This window comes from Musa acuminata, chromosome BXJ2-11, assembly GCF_036884655.1.
Source record: "Musa acuminata AAA Group cultivar baxijiao chromosome BXJ2-11, Cavendish_Baxijiao_AAA, whole genome shotgun sequence".
NCBI lineage: Eukaryota > Viridiplantae > Streptophyta > Magnoliopsida > Zingiberales > Musaceae > Musa > Musa acuminata.
The window spans coordinates 27,946,182-27,965,099 of NC_088348.1; the positions used below are offsets into that span (position 1 = coordinate 27,946,182).

Genomic DNA, 18,918 nt, shown 5'->3' on the forward strand with positions numbered 1-18,918 from the left:
CCCCACACGAGATTTCGACACGTAAGGGACGTGGTGACGATGAGACCCTTGGGCCGGGGCCCATTTCGACACGTAAGCCCTCTTCATGCTTTGAGATTTGCGTCAAGATCTGATGATCCGAGGGGTTCATGGACCGTGAAGGCCCGAGTCCTATTGCGCGGCCCGCGAGCGCCTTGCCGCGGGAGAATCGTCGTTTAAGATTCGAGTCGTAGTCGGAATATTCGAATCATTCGAGCGGTGGATCCCATCAATACACCGAGTTAATGCATCTAATCCTACAAAGGCTTAATACCATACTCTTCCTAATTAATGGGTTTTGAGTAACATTTAGAGTGTATTGGATATTAATATAAGGAAATACTATCATATATCCTTGGATACATTAGAAATTGCATATTAATTGTCACAGATTTTGATGCAGTGAGTGTGCATATCTCTTCAAAAAATTGAGATCCATTTTAAAAATTCATGAAAAACTTTAATTAGGATTTTTCTTTTTGAGTTAACGATCTATGTGAAAATATGATATATCAAATATATAAAAAATAATTGGAATATATTAATGTGTTTCTAAAGGCAATAATATAGGTGATTTTTTTTGTGGAACAATAAATTAATCAGAACTAATGGTGATTAATTACAATGATATGCATGTTAAGCTTTTATTTATTTTGAATAAGAAATTATATATACTGCCATGATATATTGTGATTCTCCGATGTATTAAAAATTCAAATCCAAATTAAGTTTAGTAATAAAGACTCACGACGGATCTCGATGTCGAGAAGTAGAGTTCGATTGGGATCCTAATTGTATAAAGACTACAACGAAGACATTTCTAACAAAGACCCATACGATGCAATAATATTAACTTAATACCTCTATCACCTTTTAATAGCAAGCCACCTATATTAACTTGGGTGTCAGAAGGACTAGATAGGGAAACCTCTCTTAATTTTAGTCTTTGTGTAAGAGGCACCTTCAACACTCAATGTTTTCACCTCGAAAATATCTCGAACAACCTTATGGATTCAAACCACTTCAGATATACCACAACATCAACGATATTTTTTCTCATTAACAATTAATTTTATTATAACTCTTTTAACTTTTGTTAATCTATAATTTACATTAAAGCACATATGGTTATATTAGTAAGATGTGGATTTCGAATCAATTGAGATGAGGTGGTAGGCTTTGAGATCATCCAATCTGGAGTTACTCTAAACCCTACAAAACTATGTTGGGACATTCTAACAAAATTCTTTGGATGCTTAAGTTAGCTTTAGAATCGATGGTTTCAACTAAATGCTAAGTTCACTCAGAGAGAGTCTAACTTGGAGAGCATATCTCAGAGTTATTTTATAGTATGATTTAGAACCGTTACACTCGAGCTCTTAGTTTAGCACTGATCCCCGAGAACATGATACAATTTGTATTATGATTGAAACTGTAACATCTAAAGCAATATTGTGTTATCGTGTTGATCACATGGTAATAATGGAATATCCACTGCATCATAATGCTCATAGTATATTGTAAATTATTCAGCTATTGAACGATTATTATAGTCAAATAGATAAATCTGTATGACCCATGATGAGTTGACTCCATAAAATAATTATATTTAATACCAAATAACATAAATATAAATTAATAATTATAGATAAATCTATTCAACGTAAACCACTTCGAATATTATTCTACATGGGTATCAAATGAGTATGTCGTATTATAATTGACCGACATAACATATGCGTATATCAAAGGATAACTTCCAACAATATAAAAAGATCCACCTCGGCTGTCACGTCGTCGGTCGTGATGGACCCACGTAAGATGGATGAAAAGGTTTCGTGAGCGATGGTTTGGCATGTGCGCAGTCGAAACCGGTGGTTTTTGACGCGAGTGATCGCACCCACTCTCACGACCGCACGCAGCCGGGAGGGGAAACGCCTCGGAAACCGTGCGATGGCGCGGCGTCGGTAACCACCGGCGTCAGCTACAGCGCAGGAACTCATCCGAGACAGGGTACGGGGTGAACCGACCCAGTCACGTTCTGCCGTGAGTTGACGAGCCCCAGCGATCCACACGGCGTACGCAATCACCGACGTCACCAGCGACGAAGGGACGATCCCAGACACGGTGCAGGGAGACTAGACCCAATCAGACGTCTGTGGGTCCCACCTTTTTAAAGAGTTCCGCCTGCCATGATAAGCAAGAGGGCCTTTCACTTGTCGGACAGTTCGCGGGCTACGTATTCAGCGACGTCATCTGCGACTAAGAAAGGGCCGAGACAGGATACAGGTGATCCCACCACATCTCGGCGGGTCCCGCCGGAACGATAGCGATACTTCTGCCTTGCTTGGACGTTCGCCAGGGGTGGGTTATCCTGGATCCTGTCTGAGTTTGTTCGGCTCAACGCCTCTTGACAAACCGCCCGGTGTTTTGCTCGGAAAAAGGATGTTGTTGTTTCTGTTATTCGTCCGTTCCTCTGCGGACTACGGTGGGCTCTACCACGGTTAAAAGTTCTATGCCACCGCTGGAAATTGATTTGAGATGAGTGTTTTTGGAATCCAACGGCGGAGATGTCTTCACGGATAAACTTATATCTGCGGCGAAACCGACTCGAGGCAACTAACTCGCTTATGAGCTCGTTAAATAGCAGCGGCGATTGAGAGCGTGGCTCTCAGACCATCGGGAGAGGCTTGTTTCCTTCTTGTTCTCCTCCGTCTTCCCTCCTTGTGGAGGCTACGACGATTCGTGGTTGCCTTTCTGTGCCTTTCATTTCCCGAGCGACGCTTTCTTTTGTGCGCGGCTTCAGGTATCAATCGCGAAAGTTGTCCGATTCTGATCGAAATCCGTATTTTCTGGTGATCGATTTGGTTCTTGGGCTATATTGGAATGTGAGGAAAGAAAGTTGAGACGAGCGAAAAAAAGGGGGGAAAATCCATTTTTTAGGTCATTGTCTTCTGTAAGTTGAGGTCTGTGCTTCACTCGGGTGGTTATATCGAAATCAGTAGAATATGCTGTTTGTAGTGGAATTGCAATTTGATAATAACGTGTCCCTCAAAGAAGAGAAGTGAAAAGAAACTCATTTTTTTTAATCTTTCGTAGTTTGGTAAGCAACTTGTGTTTGGCATGGTTTAGGAGTCCGAGAGAGTTCGCATATAGGTCACTTTTAGCGAATTCCATGTTCTTATCTACCTATTTGTTATCTCGGTCTTGCTTGTTCTTTGGTAGATTTTAATTTTGCTATTTTGCACTTTGAACTCGGAATCTCAGCTTTGTTCTGATGTTTCAGAATAATGTCGTTGTATTCTGGTATCTGTAGTTGCTCCGAGATGGAGTGGTGTGACTGCATCGAGCCGCAGTGGCATGCTGACGAACTCCTAGTAAAGTATCAGTACACATCAGACTTCTTAATAGCCTTTGCCTATTTCTCCATTCCACTTGAGCTCATTTATTTTGTGAAGAAGTCTTCGTTCTTCCCGTACAGATGGCTGTTGATACAGTTTGGCGCCTTCATTGTTCTTTGTGGGTCAACACATATGATAAGTCTGTGGACTTTCACCATGTATTCACGAACAGTTGCATTGCTATTGACTGTTGCAAAAATTTCAACGGCTGTGGTATCATGTGCAACGGTTTTGATGCTTGTTCACATAATTCCTGAATTGTTAAGTGTGAAGACAAGGGAATTGTTTCTGAAGAATAAAGCTGAGGAACTTGACAGGGAGATTGGTGTTTTACGAGCCCAAGAAGAAACAGAGCGTCATGTCAGGATGCTTACACATGAAATCAGAAGCACGCTTGACAGGCACACAATATTGAAGACTACATTTATTGAACTAGGGAGGACATTGGATTTGGAAGAATGTGCATTTTGGATGCCATCAAGGAACGGGATTAATCTTCAACTTTCACATACTTTGCACCACCAAATGCCCCTTGGATCTGTTGTGTGCACCGACCTTCCTGTCATCAATCAAGTCCTCAGTAATAATGGTGCAATAATTATTCCACATACGAGTCCATTAGCAAGGACTCAACATCTAACCGGAAGATATGTGGCGCCAGAAGTTGTTGCTGTCCGAGTTCCACTCTTACATCTTTCAAATTTCCCAGTAAATTATTGGCCTGAGCTTTCTCTAAAAAGCTATGCTATTATGGTTCTAATGAGCGCGAGAAAATGGCATGTACATGAGATGGAGCTTGTTGAGGCAGTTGCTGACCAGGTAACTATTTTCTTTTAGCATACACTTTCTATTCTTTTTCTCATCTTCATTTAGATTTTACAAATTATGAAAATGCTTCTATAGATATCCTATTCTTTGAATGAACTCCAGGTGAATTTTCAGAGAAGTGGCGTTTCTAAGTTTTCCAATGCAGTTACGAAGGTTGCTAGTTTTGTTTTCTGTTCATGTTGGCATCTGTCATTGTTTATGTCTTGTGGTATCTGAATTTGCTCTGAGCAAATTGATTCCTTTTTCATATATCCGTGATATGTGCTCCGAAGCAAAAGCAATAATACTAGCAGATAGTGGTAATTAATTCTATGACATATCTTAAAAGATCTTAAAAAATGTACTTGATATTAAAGCCTAGTTTAGTTACTTTTTAAGCCTAAAAGAAACAATGAAACTCCCATATTGACTGATAGCTTAAAAATCTTGATGTGTTTTGAAAGAGAGAAGTTAATTATCTGTAGCAACTGGTGTATTTTACTAACAATCATGCATAACGGTTTTATCCCTTCTCTGGACTGTATGAAGCCACTCTATATGGCTTGTTGGCAGTGTCAACTGTCACTGTGAGTTATAGTGGTGACTTGCATGGCTGACTGAAATGATCCCGTGAGCTAATGTGATGTTCCTGAAATGATCTAGCACCATTTTGGAATGTGATTTTATGGCTTCTGATTAATTTTGGTATAACTTGTGTTGTCAAATTCTCTTCCAATCCCATTGCCTTCATATTGTTGGTGTTTATATTGAGCTGTATTTCCTTATTTCCTTTTGGATTTCGTGACCATCCAGGTAGCAGTTGCACTTTCACATGCTGCCATTTTGGAAGAGTCGATGCGGGCATGTGACTTACTTTTAGAGCAAAATGTTGCTCTTGATTCAGCTTGTCAGGAGGCTGAAATAGCGATTAATGCTCGCAATGATTTTCAAACTGTCATGACCCATGAAATGTGGACTTCGATGCATGCAACAATTGCTCTTTCATCTCTGCTTCTGGAAACTGAGTTAACTCCTGAGCAACAGTCGATGGTAGAAACCATGTTAAGTTGTAGTAATCTACTAGCAGCAGTTATCAATGAGGTTTTGCATCATGGGAGCTTTGAGTTAGAGATTGCAGCTTTCAAGCTTCATACCATTTTTAGAGAGGTCAGTATATGTGTTTTCCTTCTCTAATATTATTTCAAATTTCATGGTTATTCTTCTATAGTTGATGAAAATTGTCACATTAATTTGCAGGTTACTAATTTGATGAAACCAATAGCTGCTGTAAAGAACCTCTCTTCTCTCTGACATTGGCACCAGACTTGCCATCATGTGTCATCGGTGACGAAAAACGGCTTATGCAAACCATACTAAATGTTGCTGGCAATGCTGTTAAGTTTGCAAAGGAGGGCCATGTATCGATCACAGCATCTGTTGCCAAACCAGATTTTTCAAAAGACCCTCAAACTGCCAGTGATGAGCATTTCTATTTGTTTGTGCAGGTGAGTTGTCAAAAAAATTTCCTAGTTCTCATTAGCAGCAATCCTTTGGTGGCTCTAATTTGCTGATGCTGTTATTATGCCAAGGAGTCAATTGGATTGATATAACAAAATGTTGATAAAATCAATATTCATCATACGACAATGTACCACTTGGTACAGACAGTATGTATCAATCCGATAGGAGACCAGTATGGGTGGTACATTGGTACATCCCCATGTATTATATGTCAGTATGCTTAGTATGGTTCAATACAACTCAATACGTATCATACTGATAGCTGGTCGGTACACCGGTTCGGACCGATAAGACGAACCATGGATAAAATGATCACATTTCTCATTAGTTGCAACAATGGATTCCCATAGTGGTTAGCACATTGTTGCAATTTGATAGGTCTCAAGTTTGAGTTTGTCTTGGAGCATCTTATACATAGTTTAATGTAATGGAAATAATTTGGTTAAAAAAATATAATGGGCTTTCAGGGTTGCTGCACTGATTGATTAACCAGTTTGTCATTCTCTAAGTGTTGCAGATCGAGGATACATTGGCTATAAGACAACTGAAAGAACAATTTGATGCATGTAGTACATTGCATTTGGTTTGGTGTCTTGATCTCTATGAAAGAGAGCTCATACCCAAAACTAGATATATGTGTATAAATGAAATGATCTACATGGATTTTAGGTTGATAATTCTTTGTGATTAGTTTTCTCCAATAACAATTTCTGCTGGCACAATTCTTTGTGATTGGTTTTTTCAATGACTGTTTCCACTGGCACGATCTGAAGGTATGGTGAAGGGTTGCACAGCTACATTCATCACAGAACCTTGGATTTGTGATAAGTTTAAATGGCTCTGAATATTATCGAAGAAGTGTAAATGGCTCTCTTGCTGGATGTTTTGATTGAAGAAACCAATTTTGTGATGGTTTAAAGCAATGAATGTGTATCATTTTGGTGTTGAGCGATGTGGTTTAATCTGCCACCTGATTGATGACCACCATTAACTTTGTATAAGTAGGCCGGCATTGGCCCCTCCATTTGCTGATAGTAAGTTGAAATCAGTTGGTGTGGATTAATATTTGTTGTTTCCACTTCCATCTATGTGAGATTGATATGTGGCTCCCTTTTCAGGAGATGTAAGTGGTTGATCTTTTGTCATCGAATGATATCTCTGAATATTTTGTTTTTTTCTGGAATCTTTCTAAATCACCGCTATGGTTTTTCGTCGTTTGCATCTTTTTCCCCGTGCTACAATATGCTAGCCGTGAAAAAGCTTTATTGAAGAAGTGAAAAAGCTTGAATGTATTGACATTTCCGTTTCCTATTTGTACGTATTAGGATTGTGGATTTTCCTCAACAGAATAGAGAGATTTCTATCAACATAATAGAGAGATTTCCTAATATAGTTAGGAAAATCTTATCTGTTATCATGTTCCTGTAAGATGATACTCTTATCAAGGATATCAATCTTGGATTGATTTATTTTTAATTTTTAATACATCATTCAAAATATTTTTAATTTTATTTAATTTTATTATTTTTATTGTCAGATGCTCTTGAGATAGATTTGTTTTGTTTATATAAAATTTTGTCAGCGTAATACACACATTAGATCTCAGAAAAGAAATTGTCACAAGTGAGAATTCAAAACTACACAATCATTAACTATGTTTTTTTCTTCAAAATTATTTTTTTAATTGAAGCATTAAAAAAAAAAAGGGTTAGCTGATCACCGGAAATATTGTTTGTCAAAATATAAAGTATATTAAGAATATCAAACATCATATTGCCTTCGTGATTTTATAAACCATAAAAACGTCATATTCATCAGCTTTATGATCTTAATTTTATTCTGTTGAATTGAATTTTTGTAAGCCGTCCACGGTAGCAGTATTCACCGCTTTCCCCCTCTCCCCTATATAAACCCCCCAACATCGCGCCCGCCAAAATGGGGGCTCTTCTTGTCGCCTCGCCATGGCGAGTTAGTTACCTCGCCCCATTTCCAGATCCTGATCAATAACGCCGGTGACCGCCTCGCCGTTGCAGGTAGACCCCCGTATTCTATTCCCAGATCAAGAAATTAAATACGCTCTCCTATGCCTTTTCCCTTGGCAAGGTGGATCTTCGTCGCCCTCTCGATCGATTCACTTTCATGGAGGGATTAGTACCAAGATCTTCCTCGATCGCCGATTGATTCGGAGCTCCCTTGACCTTTGCATGCTATGGCAGATTCTGCTATCGAAGCTCTGTCAGTTTCTTTCCGAACTCTGCATCTAGCTTTCTCGATTATGCTGTCAGTCACAAAGGTTCCACTGGTTAGCGTCTCAGCCCTGCGTCTCCTACATTAATTCATGGGGCCATCGCAATCTCTGTACTCTAACATTGCCGATGCACTATGTTTATGCTACAAATTTTTATGGTAACTGTGGATCAATCTCTAGTCCGAGAATGTCCGATAAGCGAGGAGCATATGAAGAAAAAAATTGTTCTACTCGTTTGTCGCCACCACCGCTAGTATATGATGACGAGTCACATTTACTGATGTAATCGAAGAATTTATGGATCTCGAACTGCATTTTTCAGAGGATTACTTCTGTAAACAGGACTGCTGCTGCGCCTTCGATCCCTCGGTTCCCTTCCCGAGTGGTTGCAGTATCCGCTGTGCCTGGAGACGTCCGCAGGGCGGCGAGGATTCCCGAACACCCGTGGACAGCGGATGGCTAGTAGTAGATCACAACGGTTCCAAGTGCGTGGATTCCGATATTAAGGGCTTATAACGCCTCTCGAGACCTCGTTGTCTCCACCTCATCTCCTGTCCTCGAGGATTGTTCCAAAAGCGGGTAACCTTTCTTTTCACTAACCTTGAATTAGGGTCGACCATTGCCCTTTTCCACAACGTTCTCACAAAACAAAGAATGAAAGAGAATAAGAATAACAATAGGGGGAAATCTCTCTTTTCTTTTCAATGGCACATAAGGAACCAAAGCCAATTGACCACAAGGTCCTCATTTTCATGTATTTTCTTACCTTTTTTTTTTTTTGGCACACCATCAGCCTAAAGGAAGAGGAAAAACCCATTCTCTTCCTGTGCTTGTTTTTTTCCTTTCTCTTTATTTATTTATTTTTTGTTGATTTCATGCTAGAGTCTTTAGAAAATTTTTTGGTTGCAGCTGGAAGACTCGGCGGGGCCTGGAATGGGGCTCGAATTTGAGGAATGGGTGGCATCGATCCGCAGACGCAGCGGCAAGTGCCTGTCCCAAGGAAACCTTCATGGATTGCCTTTGCGTGATGCTATGCCCCACAAGACCTCAGCCTTGAATCCATCCCCTCGCTGCGGGTATGCAAAGTAGGATACTATGGATTTTAGCCTTTATTTTCATCATTTTGTCAATGTCTTATCTTTGCAATTTATTTCTTCCTCCTGATTCTTTACCAGTAGATGCTCAGAAGAGTTGCCTAGTACTTGAAGATATACGGTAATATCTTACCATCTAAAGTGGGAGGGGAAAAAATGAGAACGCTTTATTTTAAGAAATTTCTTGGGCTGGAGGAGGTTCTTTTTACTATATTTCTTATACTGTGAATTGATGGATAATGGTCCTGTGGAAGCTAATCTCATTGCAAATTGACCTGTTTCAATGCTGGTATTTAGACTTGGAAGACATCTGAAAACCAGTATATGCACACGATGGGACTCTTTTTTCTCATTTTTAACTACTTTGGTTTTACCATTTGATGTCACAATTTCATGCCAATTATGCATCTTGAATTTTCCTGCCTTTTTTTTATAATTTAATGGTCAAATATAGGTTTTCTTCAAAAGTATAGGTTAGCCAGTAGTGTTGGTGAATGCTGATGGAACATCAAAGCTTCTGTGAAAAAATTGAAGTTATGAATAAAACAATCATTTTATGTGATGAACATCATGAACATCTAAGCTCTCATGAATAAAGTTGCTATAATCCAGAGATTATATCCACTTTGGGCAAATGCATTTTCATTCTTAATTAAAATAGATGGGATCTTTTGTAAGCTTCTTCCTTTTTACAGGACAGAAGTACCAGATTGGGACAAACCTGATGGTAGTGCAACTAAATCACAGTCTCCAGACCAAGTGCCAGAAGTTAGTTTGCGGGATAAGCTTGGAAATGCTGCTACTTTAGATGTTGAAGCAAGTGACATATCTTGGGACACACTATTTTCCCTGCACCACACAAAATACACGAGCAGCAATGAACATTCTGAAGATGAGCTGAACAAAGCTCTAGAGGTTTGTTATTTGCAAGACCTTCGGTGTTATTAGTAATGACTAGTAAGTTTTCAACAGGTGGATGACTGGTATTCAAAAAACTAAAGGGGAAAACTTTTAAGAGTTTACTTTGCGAAAGTTATTTTGACTGTTAGGTTATGTACTAGAAAAGTATCCTTCAATATTCAGTTTTTTGGAGATAGTGATATAGCAAGTAGCAAAAGTGATTTAAGAAAATATAGAGTTGAGAACAGGACGTTCATAATTCCAGGAAGAAATCTTGTTTGCATAGGCTTTTTCTACTAGGTTGTGCGGTTGCTATGTCTATTTTGTCATGGACATTGCTTTCTTTACTTTTCTGCAAGTCCTTTCAATTATAATTGTTATCTAGGCAACATTTTTGTTGTTTGCTTCATTGACAGTAACCTCCTTGAAATGTGTGTAGCATGTAACTTGCTATCTTTATCAAATGCTACCTAATCTCTAGTAGAAATTAGCTTGCGAGACCATCATTTTTAATGGAACAGCTTCTTAAGAAGTTCTTCTGCGCCGAGTGCTTATTATTCAATTCAATATGTCAGATTGCCACTTGCCATGTTACTTTTAATTCAAATGCTTTTTTTATCGAGTGATTTTTTTTGCTTTAACTTGGCTGGGAATACAGGTAACTGTAAATTCTGGTGGAGTAGTTTTCTTTGCATTGTTTAATACAATAAACGATGATGATCTTTTACCAAAAGAAGCAGCAGCAGTCATTAAAATTGCACCCTCGAGGATGGCCACACAATCAGAACGCCTGGGTTACGAATTTGCAAGATTGCTTGGAGTGAAGACACCTCAAGTGGGCACCTTTTCTTTCTGTCATTTACATCATCTTGTTTACTTGGTTATATCACATTATTTCTTTTCAATCTCTTTGTTAAAAGGCGAGGGTGATCCATAACTCTAGCACGGAGTGGCAACTGATTAAGGATGCTGCAGAAAAAGCACGAGATATGACTGTTGATAGTGGAGATGAAGTGGGTGCAGTTACGTGCTCAGAGTTGTTAGAAGCCCTCGAATTGAGTCGATGCCTTCTCCTAATGAAGTAAGCTTATCGAACATCTCTTAGTCATTCATATTAGAATCCAGATCTCAGTAATTTCTTTTTTGAAATATCTGCTCGTGGCAGTTATTGTCATGGCTCGCCTCTGGTGGAAAATTCGATCGCATTTGATTCAAGAATAGCTGCTGAAAATACTGCTGCAGCACTAGGCAGGGTCTTGATGTTGGACCTTGTGCTTAGAAATGAGGATAGACTTCCTTGTCCCCAACTTGGGTGGCGTGGCAACCAAGCCAATCTGCTGTTTTCAATCAAAGTAGCCTCTGCAAACATGGATGCACTCGATGAATCTTATGACTGTAGAAGAAACAAACCACGGATAGTGAAGAGTCTCAGGAAAGAGAGAGCGAAAGAGAGACGGGCATCCTCTATAAATGGTGGACTAGGTTCTCAAGGCCCCGAGTTTACAGCAGAGGATTCTGATGATTGCATCGAGTTCACTGACAGATCCATTAATAATCAAGCGACAGAATATGGAAAAAAATCTAATTTTCATATTGTGGCCATCGACTCTCTGGTTCCTCGCAGACCCCCTGCAGGTAAACGGGCAAGAGATCTAGAAAGCTATCCCAGGGTGGTTGAGCTTATTATCAATAATTATGAGTTTTCTTCTAACTTGCTCTATGAATTGTCTTTTGGGAAGCTGGGGTTCCCTGGACCTGAACACACTGATGCACAAATTGATTCTTCTTTGCCGGAGTTCGATATGGTAGCTGTTGTTCATGCATTCCGTCAAGGATTTCGTGCCGCTCTTAGGGACCTCCAAAGCTTCCATATATTTCTTCTCACACTGTACCAGAAACTAGAGGGTCTCTTTCGGGTGTTACTGACCATCATAAATAAATGCTTTAGCGAGTCTGACAAGGATGATTCTGGGGCTTCAGAGTCACCATCAAATTCTTCTTGCTGCAGCTTCAATGCCCACTTTCAGGCATGTAAGGAACATGGTGCCCATGAGACACATGCAGATTCTAGCGATCCTGAATCTCGGAGATGTTCACAAAAATCTTCAGGATTCCGAGATAGCATTGATATAGTTTCTCCTGTTTCACGAGATAATTGGAATGGTAGGTGTTCCAAAGGAGGTGGAGAAGCTCCCCGGAGTCTGCGCTTGACAATGAAGCTTCGTGATTTTAACAAGTGTACTAAGGTTAGAAGTTCCTTTGCATTTGGTATAAGATATTCGGTAGTGTTATTTTGAGCATGGAACTATTGTTGAAAGGCATTTAAGTTAATCGGATTGATGTTTAACGAGAGGTTGAATATACCGGGGGGAGGGTATAACAGTCTGATGAAGTCTGCATCATTTAAAAAGATCTTATCGAATGACAAAATCTACTTCTAGGGAACTCCCTGTTTCTATTTTATTCAATCTTTGTTGCTGTTAAAAGTTTTGTGTAAAGTACGTTATTTGCTACTGCCTTGTTGTTTGGCTCTTAGATTGCCAGTTCTTTGCTGCTGTCTCCAATTTCTACTAACATACTGCCTGTGATAGGTAGATGCTGAGTTGAGCAAGGAGTTGGAACAGTGGAATGAAATGCTAAAATCAGATGTTGTGAGACTGTGCCAAGAAAACAATTTTAATACAGGCTTCTTTGAGGGAAACGATAATAACATTGCCGTTGATGCTTATGAGCTGAAGGTAACATAAATTTCATGTCCAGTTCAACTGACAAAATCTAAAGTCTTATTCCTTTTTCAGGTCCGACTTGAGCATATCCTTGAGAGAATATCACTTATTTCTGATGCAGCTAGTACAGAGCGGCCTTCTCCTATTACAGAGTATCTTTATATTGGTGGAGCCCTGGCTGCAAAATCCATGTACACCCTTCAGCACCTGGGTATCACTCATATATTGTGCTTGTGTGCAAATGAAATCGGACAATCAGATTCTCAAAATCCCGACCTCTTTGAGTACCGAAACTTCTCTGTAAGCAAACTTTTCTTTTTTTCCCTCTGTTCAATGGAATATTAGTTACTCGGTTTGCTGAAGTAAATATTTGCCACAATCCAAAAGGAACAATCACATGTATCATTTTTAGAATTTTCTTGAAAACCAAATTATATAATGTCAAAATAGACTGAATCTGATTAATGAAGATTTCCATTTCCAACATGAATTCAGAAAGTTAGACCTGCTATTTATTCAAATGCTAATATGTAGGAACGGACAAGTACTATGAGCATACTGTTTTGCCATCTAAGATTCAGAATGCATTGTCTGGCTTTATAATTACCCCATGAATTTTCTATATTATAGGGTCATGGGTATGCTAGTAGTCTGCAGCTTCTCATGGATCAAATTGATTTTTCTCCATAACATTTGCCATGGAGTAGAGAGAACACAGAAATAAGAAAAATCGAGTAATTCTATACTTCATTAAAGTAAAGCTCACTTATCTTGTGACATGTTTTCTGCTGCCTTTGTTGATCTAAAGTTCATCTCTTTCTATTCATGCTGAGTTGGAGCACATTAACTCACCAGCATCACAAACTGAAGGATGAATCTCTAGAGGCTGTTATCCTTCCCCCGTAACTTGAGAAGACTTGAATAAAAGCTCCCTAGAATTTACTCACCGGAGATGTTGATATTGCAAGATTTGATTACTCCTAAAATGCTTCCCGCTAGTCTTTTCTAATTGCATTTCCCACCATGTAAATATTTTTCTTCTCTTTTCAACTCTCCAAAATAAAAAAAAAAAAAATTCTTCCATCCTAGATTCACATATGAAAGAGGCTGGCAAGTGTTTCTTGGGTGCAGGTATGTGATAATGATGATGAAGATATCGGCAATCTCTTCGAAGAGGCTTCTGACTTCATTGATTATGTTGAGCGTTTGGGAGGTAAAATATTGGTTCATTGTTTTGAAGGAAAAAGTCGCAGTGCCACTGTTGTGCTTGCTTATCTAATGCTAAGAAAGTAAGGAACCAACTCAGGCATTCTTATCTCTCTCTCTCTCTCTCTCTCTCTCTTCTACTTGAATTAGACATATTCAATAGAGTAAATTGTAATAAAATCCATTGCTCCAGGGGCCTCACTCTATTAGAAGCGTGGAACATGCTTAAAAAGGCGCATCGTCGAGCCCAGCCAAATGATGGCTTTGCTAAGACTCTTCTGGATCTAGACGAGCAACTGCATGGGAAGACATCTATGGAATGGCAGCAAAGGAAACCTATGATGAAGGTTTGCCCCATCTGTAAGGAGAATGCAGGCCTGAGCAGCAGCTCACTCAAACTCCATCAACAGAAGTATCACAGAATGTTATCGTCCGGCAGTGCGGATAGTGTCATGGCCTTGGAGACACACAAGTCTCTAGAGGCACTTAAGATCAATCGTCATGGCAGTACTAGCCATACTCGAATGCGATAAATTCTCTCATTGATGCCCGTGTCTATGGACGTGGCCGATCCAAATTATGCTTTTGGTCGCAGTTCGACTCTTTTATCTTTATGGCCGCTGATAAGGACCTGTGAAAATGATAGTGCGTGCAATAGGACAAGCCTAAAGTTGATCTCTGAACATTCTTATTGTGTTTGCTAGATTCTTGTCAATGATTTGACTGTGCTAATTCTGCTAGATTCTGATATGCGAGAGTTGCACATTGTATACCTAGCTCAAAAGCTAACACAAAAAGTATACCATAATTAATTGTGCTAATTATGCATTTGTTTGTCAGGGCCAACTCCTCAGGCTTGTTTCAACGGGTTTAGCAGAACAAACTTCAAATTTAGAGGAGCAATTGGACAAGATGAAGCTACTGGATGTGACGCGAGAAACACAGAAAAAGGTTAGATATCTCAACCTCTACTACCATTGGTCAGCTATGCAGTTACCAAGTAGCATGAATTAATTGTATCAGTTAGAACGATTCATGACAACACCTTTGGCAAAAATAATTTGCTTGCCAAATACCCCATTTGATGCTAATTGATCTCCTCCAAAATTTCAATGTTAATGAGAGCACCCCCTTCAAAAATAGCAAGTCTTTTACAATGTTCCAACACAGGCTACTTTGATGCAAAGGAGGCATCAACTGGGGAATGTTAGCAAGCAAGATGTGTTAATAGGCATATGAAAAACATTTGTTTTTCAACTAGATCATCAAAGCCTAAGAAAAAGAAAATAATGCAGGATTTTGCCTATGGAACAAGGTTCAGAGGCTTATCAACCCATCGAATTCGGCACCCCCTAGCCTGCAACATCTGAATTAGTCCTGGGGAAAGCAGATGCCTCAACCCAGTAAGTAGCTTCAGCTTCTTTAACCTTCCACCGGAAGCTCTCAGTGCAGACTCAAACCCCTCAACTGGCACTTGAGTCAGATGCACCAGCTTTACATCCTGCAGGCACTTCAAAGAGCCAAGCAGGTTGCACAGGCCCATGCTTGAAACTTGGCAGTACGATAGATTTGCCTACAAAAGAAACTGAATCAGATTCCATATCTTTTTCTCTTATTTTTCACCAGATCATTTCCAGAGTTTCTTGATATCAAGCAATAAGAGAAGAATTTCAGATGGCAAGTCACTGACCTGTCTGAGATTTTTAGTATATTGCCCAAGAGCAAATAAACCAGCATCATCTACCAGATGGCAGTGCTTCAAATCCAGTTCAGTAAGGTGCTGGCAACCATTTGCAATAGCAGTTATTCCTAAACTTGTAACGCAATGTACACCCCTCAGTTCAAGATCATGCAGGTCCTCCAAACAACTTAGATGCTTCAGTCCTAAGTCAGTGATCCGTGTGCAGTAGCAAAGGTTCAGGTTCTTTATTCTCTTGCAGCCAGTAGCTATGGCAGCCAATCCATCATCAGTGACCTCAAAGCAGCTGTGAAGGCCATTGGATTTGTGATTTCCTTCAGATTTGCAAAACCTAAAAGAAAATGCTCAAGTACACAACAAAGTAAACATACCGATAAAGGTCAAGGACGCGAAGCTTTTTGCAATTGGATGCAATGTGAACAAGACCTTCGTCAGAAACTTTGTCACAAAGGCCTAATTTCAAGACAGTCAGCTCTGAACACCTGGATAAATACTTCATTGCTGCAAAGCATAGATTTCAAGTGAACATGATGCCACTTTTAGCACAAAAGTTTTCGAAAATTCATGAGAATAATGGTCTTACCAGCATTGGTCATGGTACAGTCAGTGAGATCTATTTCTTCAAGATTGGAGCAACAAGTCCCAATACAATCAAGGCCATTGTCAGTTATTAATTTGCAGGATTCTAATTGGAGACACGTAAGATTTTTACATTTATCTCCTATAGCCACAAGGGCTTTGTTGGTTAGCAGGTGGCAGCATGTTAGATCGATGGTCGTTAGATTGACACAGCCAGCTACAAGCTCGGAGACCCCTTCATCAGTCACCCACTTACATTTACTAAGCCCGATCTCCACCAAATTCCTGCAGTTGAGGCCAATTATCTTAAGGCTTGGAGCAAAAACTTGAAAGCCATCAAGTTTAAGCACGGTCAAGCTATCCCTCAAATAATTCAACTTGGAAAGAAAGAGTGGTGCCAGCTCCTGCAAAATCCAACATTACATCAATGGTGGGAGAAAAAAATGGAAAAAGAAGCTCGCAACGGGTGCCGCAATGTCAAAGCCTTACAGGAAAACAGTCCCCAATATTAAGGTCTTGCAGGTACTTGTGCCCTTCAATTACTGAGATTAAGCCACTAGAAGTCACATTCTCACACCGAGAAACATCAACACTCTGCAAACAAGCATACGCATTAATCAATAACTGCCCCCTTAATTCTCCACATGATTTGCTAATCTGCAGTGGCATTGCTACATATATCAGGATTTAACTGTTGTGCATCTCTCTAACAAATGGCATTTGTTGGGAGATTATTTGAAAATGCCAACGAATATGAGAAGGATTTTCAAATTCTGGTCTATATTATTTTCCTCGTGCCGTAGAATCCTGAGGCTATTTTGACATGCAACTGATGCTTTTGTGATAAACAGTGAAGAAAAAGCAAAACGAGGAAAAGATGTACCAAGATATACCTGCAATGAGTTGCTCCCATTGTTGAGAAATTGTAATCCTTCATCATTTATATGGGAGCATCCTACCATGCTCAGATCTTCCAGCTTTCGAAGGGAGGAGACAAATTGAAGTGATCTATTTGTTATCTGAAAAGGAGAAAGAAGAAGTCACAGCAGGTAAGAGCTCCATTAGATACAAAGATTCCTAAGATCAACAGCAAAAATTGAGATTTTAGCGCTCAGATCAATAGTTCTGTCAACTTCACTGCTTCCTAGTTAACATATAATGTCGTCTCAACAGCTGGTACCATTTGAAGCCCAAAAACTCGGAGGAGAAACAAAAGAGAACAGAATAAATGCGGATCGGATCATTGTACACAATTGCATTCGCCACAGTTTCCCAAAGATCCAAGGAGGAGGACAAAGACTTGGGGCTCACCTTGAGATAAGAGATGTCTAAAACTCTAAGATTTTGGCACTTCTTGGCGAGAAGCTCGATCCCAATGTCCGAGATCTCCAGGCACCACTTGATCCCGAGCATCTCCAGCGCGGGGCACCCCACCGCCACCTTGGCGAGCCCAACGTCCGTCAACCCGAGGCACTTATCCAGCCATAGGTCCCTCAGCCCCGCGGCCGCGGCCAGAGAGGCGGCTTCCCGGTCCCCGACCCCGACGCAGTGCGACAGGTCCACGGCCTCCAGGTGGGGGCACGCCTTCGCGAGCGCCGCCAGCCCCCGCCACCCGACCCCGCTGGCGCGGCTGAGGTTGATGGACCTGAGCCGCCAGAGGCCCGCCCCGGCGGCAAGGGCAGCGGCCAGAGCGTGGTCGTCGAGAGACGGGCAGGCGGAGAGGTCGAGGCGCTCGAGGCAGGCGGCGTATCGGCGGAGGAGCCCCTGGAGGGCCTCGAGGCGGAGGACGCGGAGTGAGCGGCGGCGGAGCGCCTCCGCGTGGAGGAAGCCGCGGCAGACTTGGCGCCATGACTTGCGGTCGCGGGAGTCGGCTACGCGGTCGAGGATCTGGATCAACAGGTCCACCGAGAGGGTGGCCAGAATGGAGTCGGACGACTGCTGCGGTGCCCTCTCCATCGCCTCCCCTCCCCTCCGTGTCTCTTCCTATTTGGAGTGATATTGCATTAGCTCAGGTGGGGACGAAGAGGAAGGACGGCGGCAGAGGGAGGAGAGGCGTCGTTGAGGCTGTTGGGTCTCCGGAGAAGCGGTGCTCTTCCACGTGCAGAGCGCATTATTGGCCGAGAGGAAGAAGCAAATGAAGAGTTGTTGGCCTCTCAACCCCTCTTCTTCTTCTTCTTCTTCTTCTTCGGGAGAAGATAGTGCCGAAGGAAGGAAGGGGGAGGAGAAGAGAAGCCTGACTGGGTTACCGCCTGCACCAGGTCAGCGTATCTCCTCCATATAACTAAATGACTTTAATACCCAGATGGGCTGTGATAGACAAAAGAAGAAGGGACGGCTGCCGCGATGCGTAAATAAGGGTTCTAAAGGAGGGTGATTTGGGAATAAAGAGTAGGAATGGGGACCACATGGCGGTTGGGTATTGGAGAAGGCGGCACCTGGGATCGGTGGTGACGAAGTTACACGGCGCCGTTCCCGTTCCCGTTCGTGCAAGATGGAACTTTTCGTGCTGCCCCAAAACTTAACACTCTCGGATGGAGCGGGGTTCACTCATCCATCGGTGGCAGGCGGGCCCCGTGATCCGCTAGAGAGAAGTTTCTGATGACCCCAAACAGGAAACTATGGAACGATACAAAGGGTACCTTTTCGGAAAAAAAAAAAAAATATATATATATATATATATATATATATATATATATATATAGAAATTTTTGATGGGCAT

At 41.0% G+C, this 18,918-nt stretch overlaps 2 protein-coding genes and 1 pseudogene across 2 annotated transcripts; 2 read left to right on the top strand and 1 right to left on the bottom strand.

Moving 5' to 3' along the window:
- Positions 1-2,654: 2,654 nt before the first annotated feature.
- LOC103971760 (probable ethylene response sensor 1) lies at positions 2,655-6,925 on the top strand (annotated as a pseudogene).
- Positions 6,926-7,700: 775 nt separating this feature from the next.
- Positions 7,701-14,527, top strand: LOC135626605 (dual specificity protein phosphatase PHS1-like). The gene is made up of 10 exons (XM_065132033.1): positions 7,701-8,574; positions 8,905-9,071; positions 9,785-10,004; positions 10,648-10,824; positions 10,910-11,070; positions 11,155-12,235; positions 12,581-12,727; positions 12,788-13,015; positions 13,847-14,004; positions 14,115-14,527. The coding sequence occupies exons 2-10, from the start codon at positions 8,929-8,931 to the stop codon at positions 14,452-14,454; spliced, it is 2,655 nt and encodes an 884-aa protein (XP_064988105.1). The 5' UTR covers positions 7,701-8,574; positions 8,905-8,928; the 3' UTR covers positions 14,455-14,527.
- A 491-nt stretch (positions 14,528-15,018) lies between these two features.
- Positions 15,019-18,615, bottom strand: LOC103971762 (F-box/LRR-repeat protein 3). Its single transcript, XM_009385873.3, has 7 exons — positions 17,511-18,615; positions 17,093-17,218; positions 16,689-16,793; positions 16,204-16,603; positions 15,992-16,121; positions 15,612-15,906; positions 15,019-15,494 (listed from the first exon to the last, which is right to left on the bottom strand). The coding sequence occupies exons 1-7, from the start codon at positions 18,153-18,155 to the stop codon at positions 15,225-15,227; spliced, it is 1,971 nt and encodes a 656-aa protein (XP_009384148.2). The 5' UTR covers positions 18,156-18,615; the 3' UTR covers positions 15,019-15,224.
- Between the last annotated feature and the right edge of the window lie 303 nt (positions 18,616-18,918).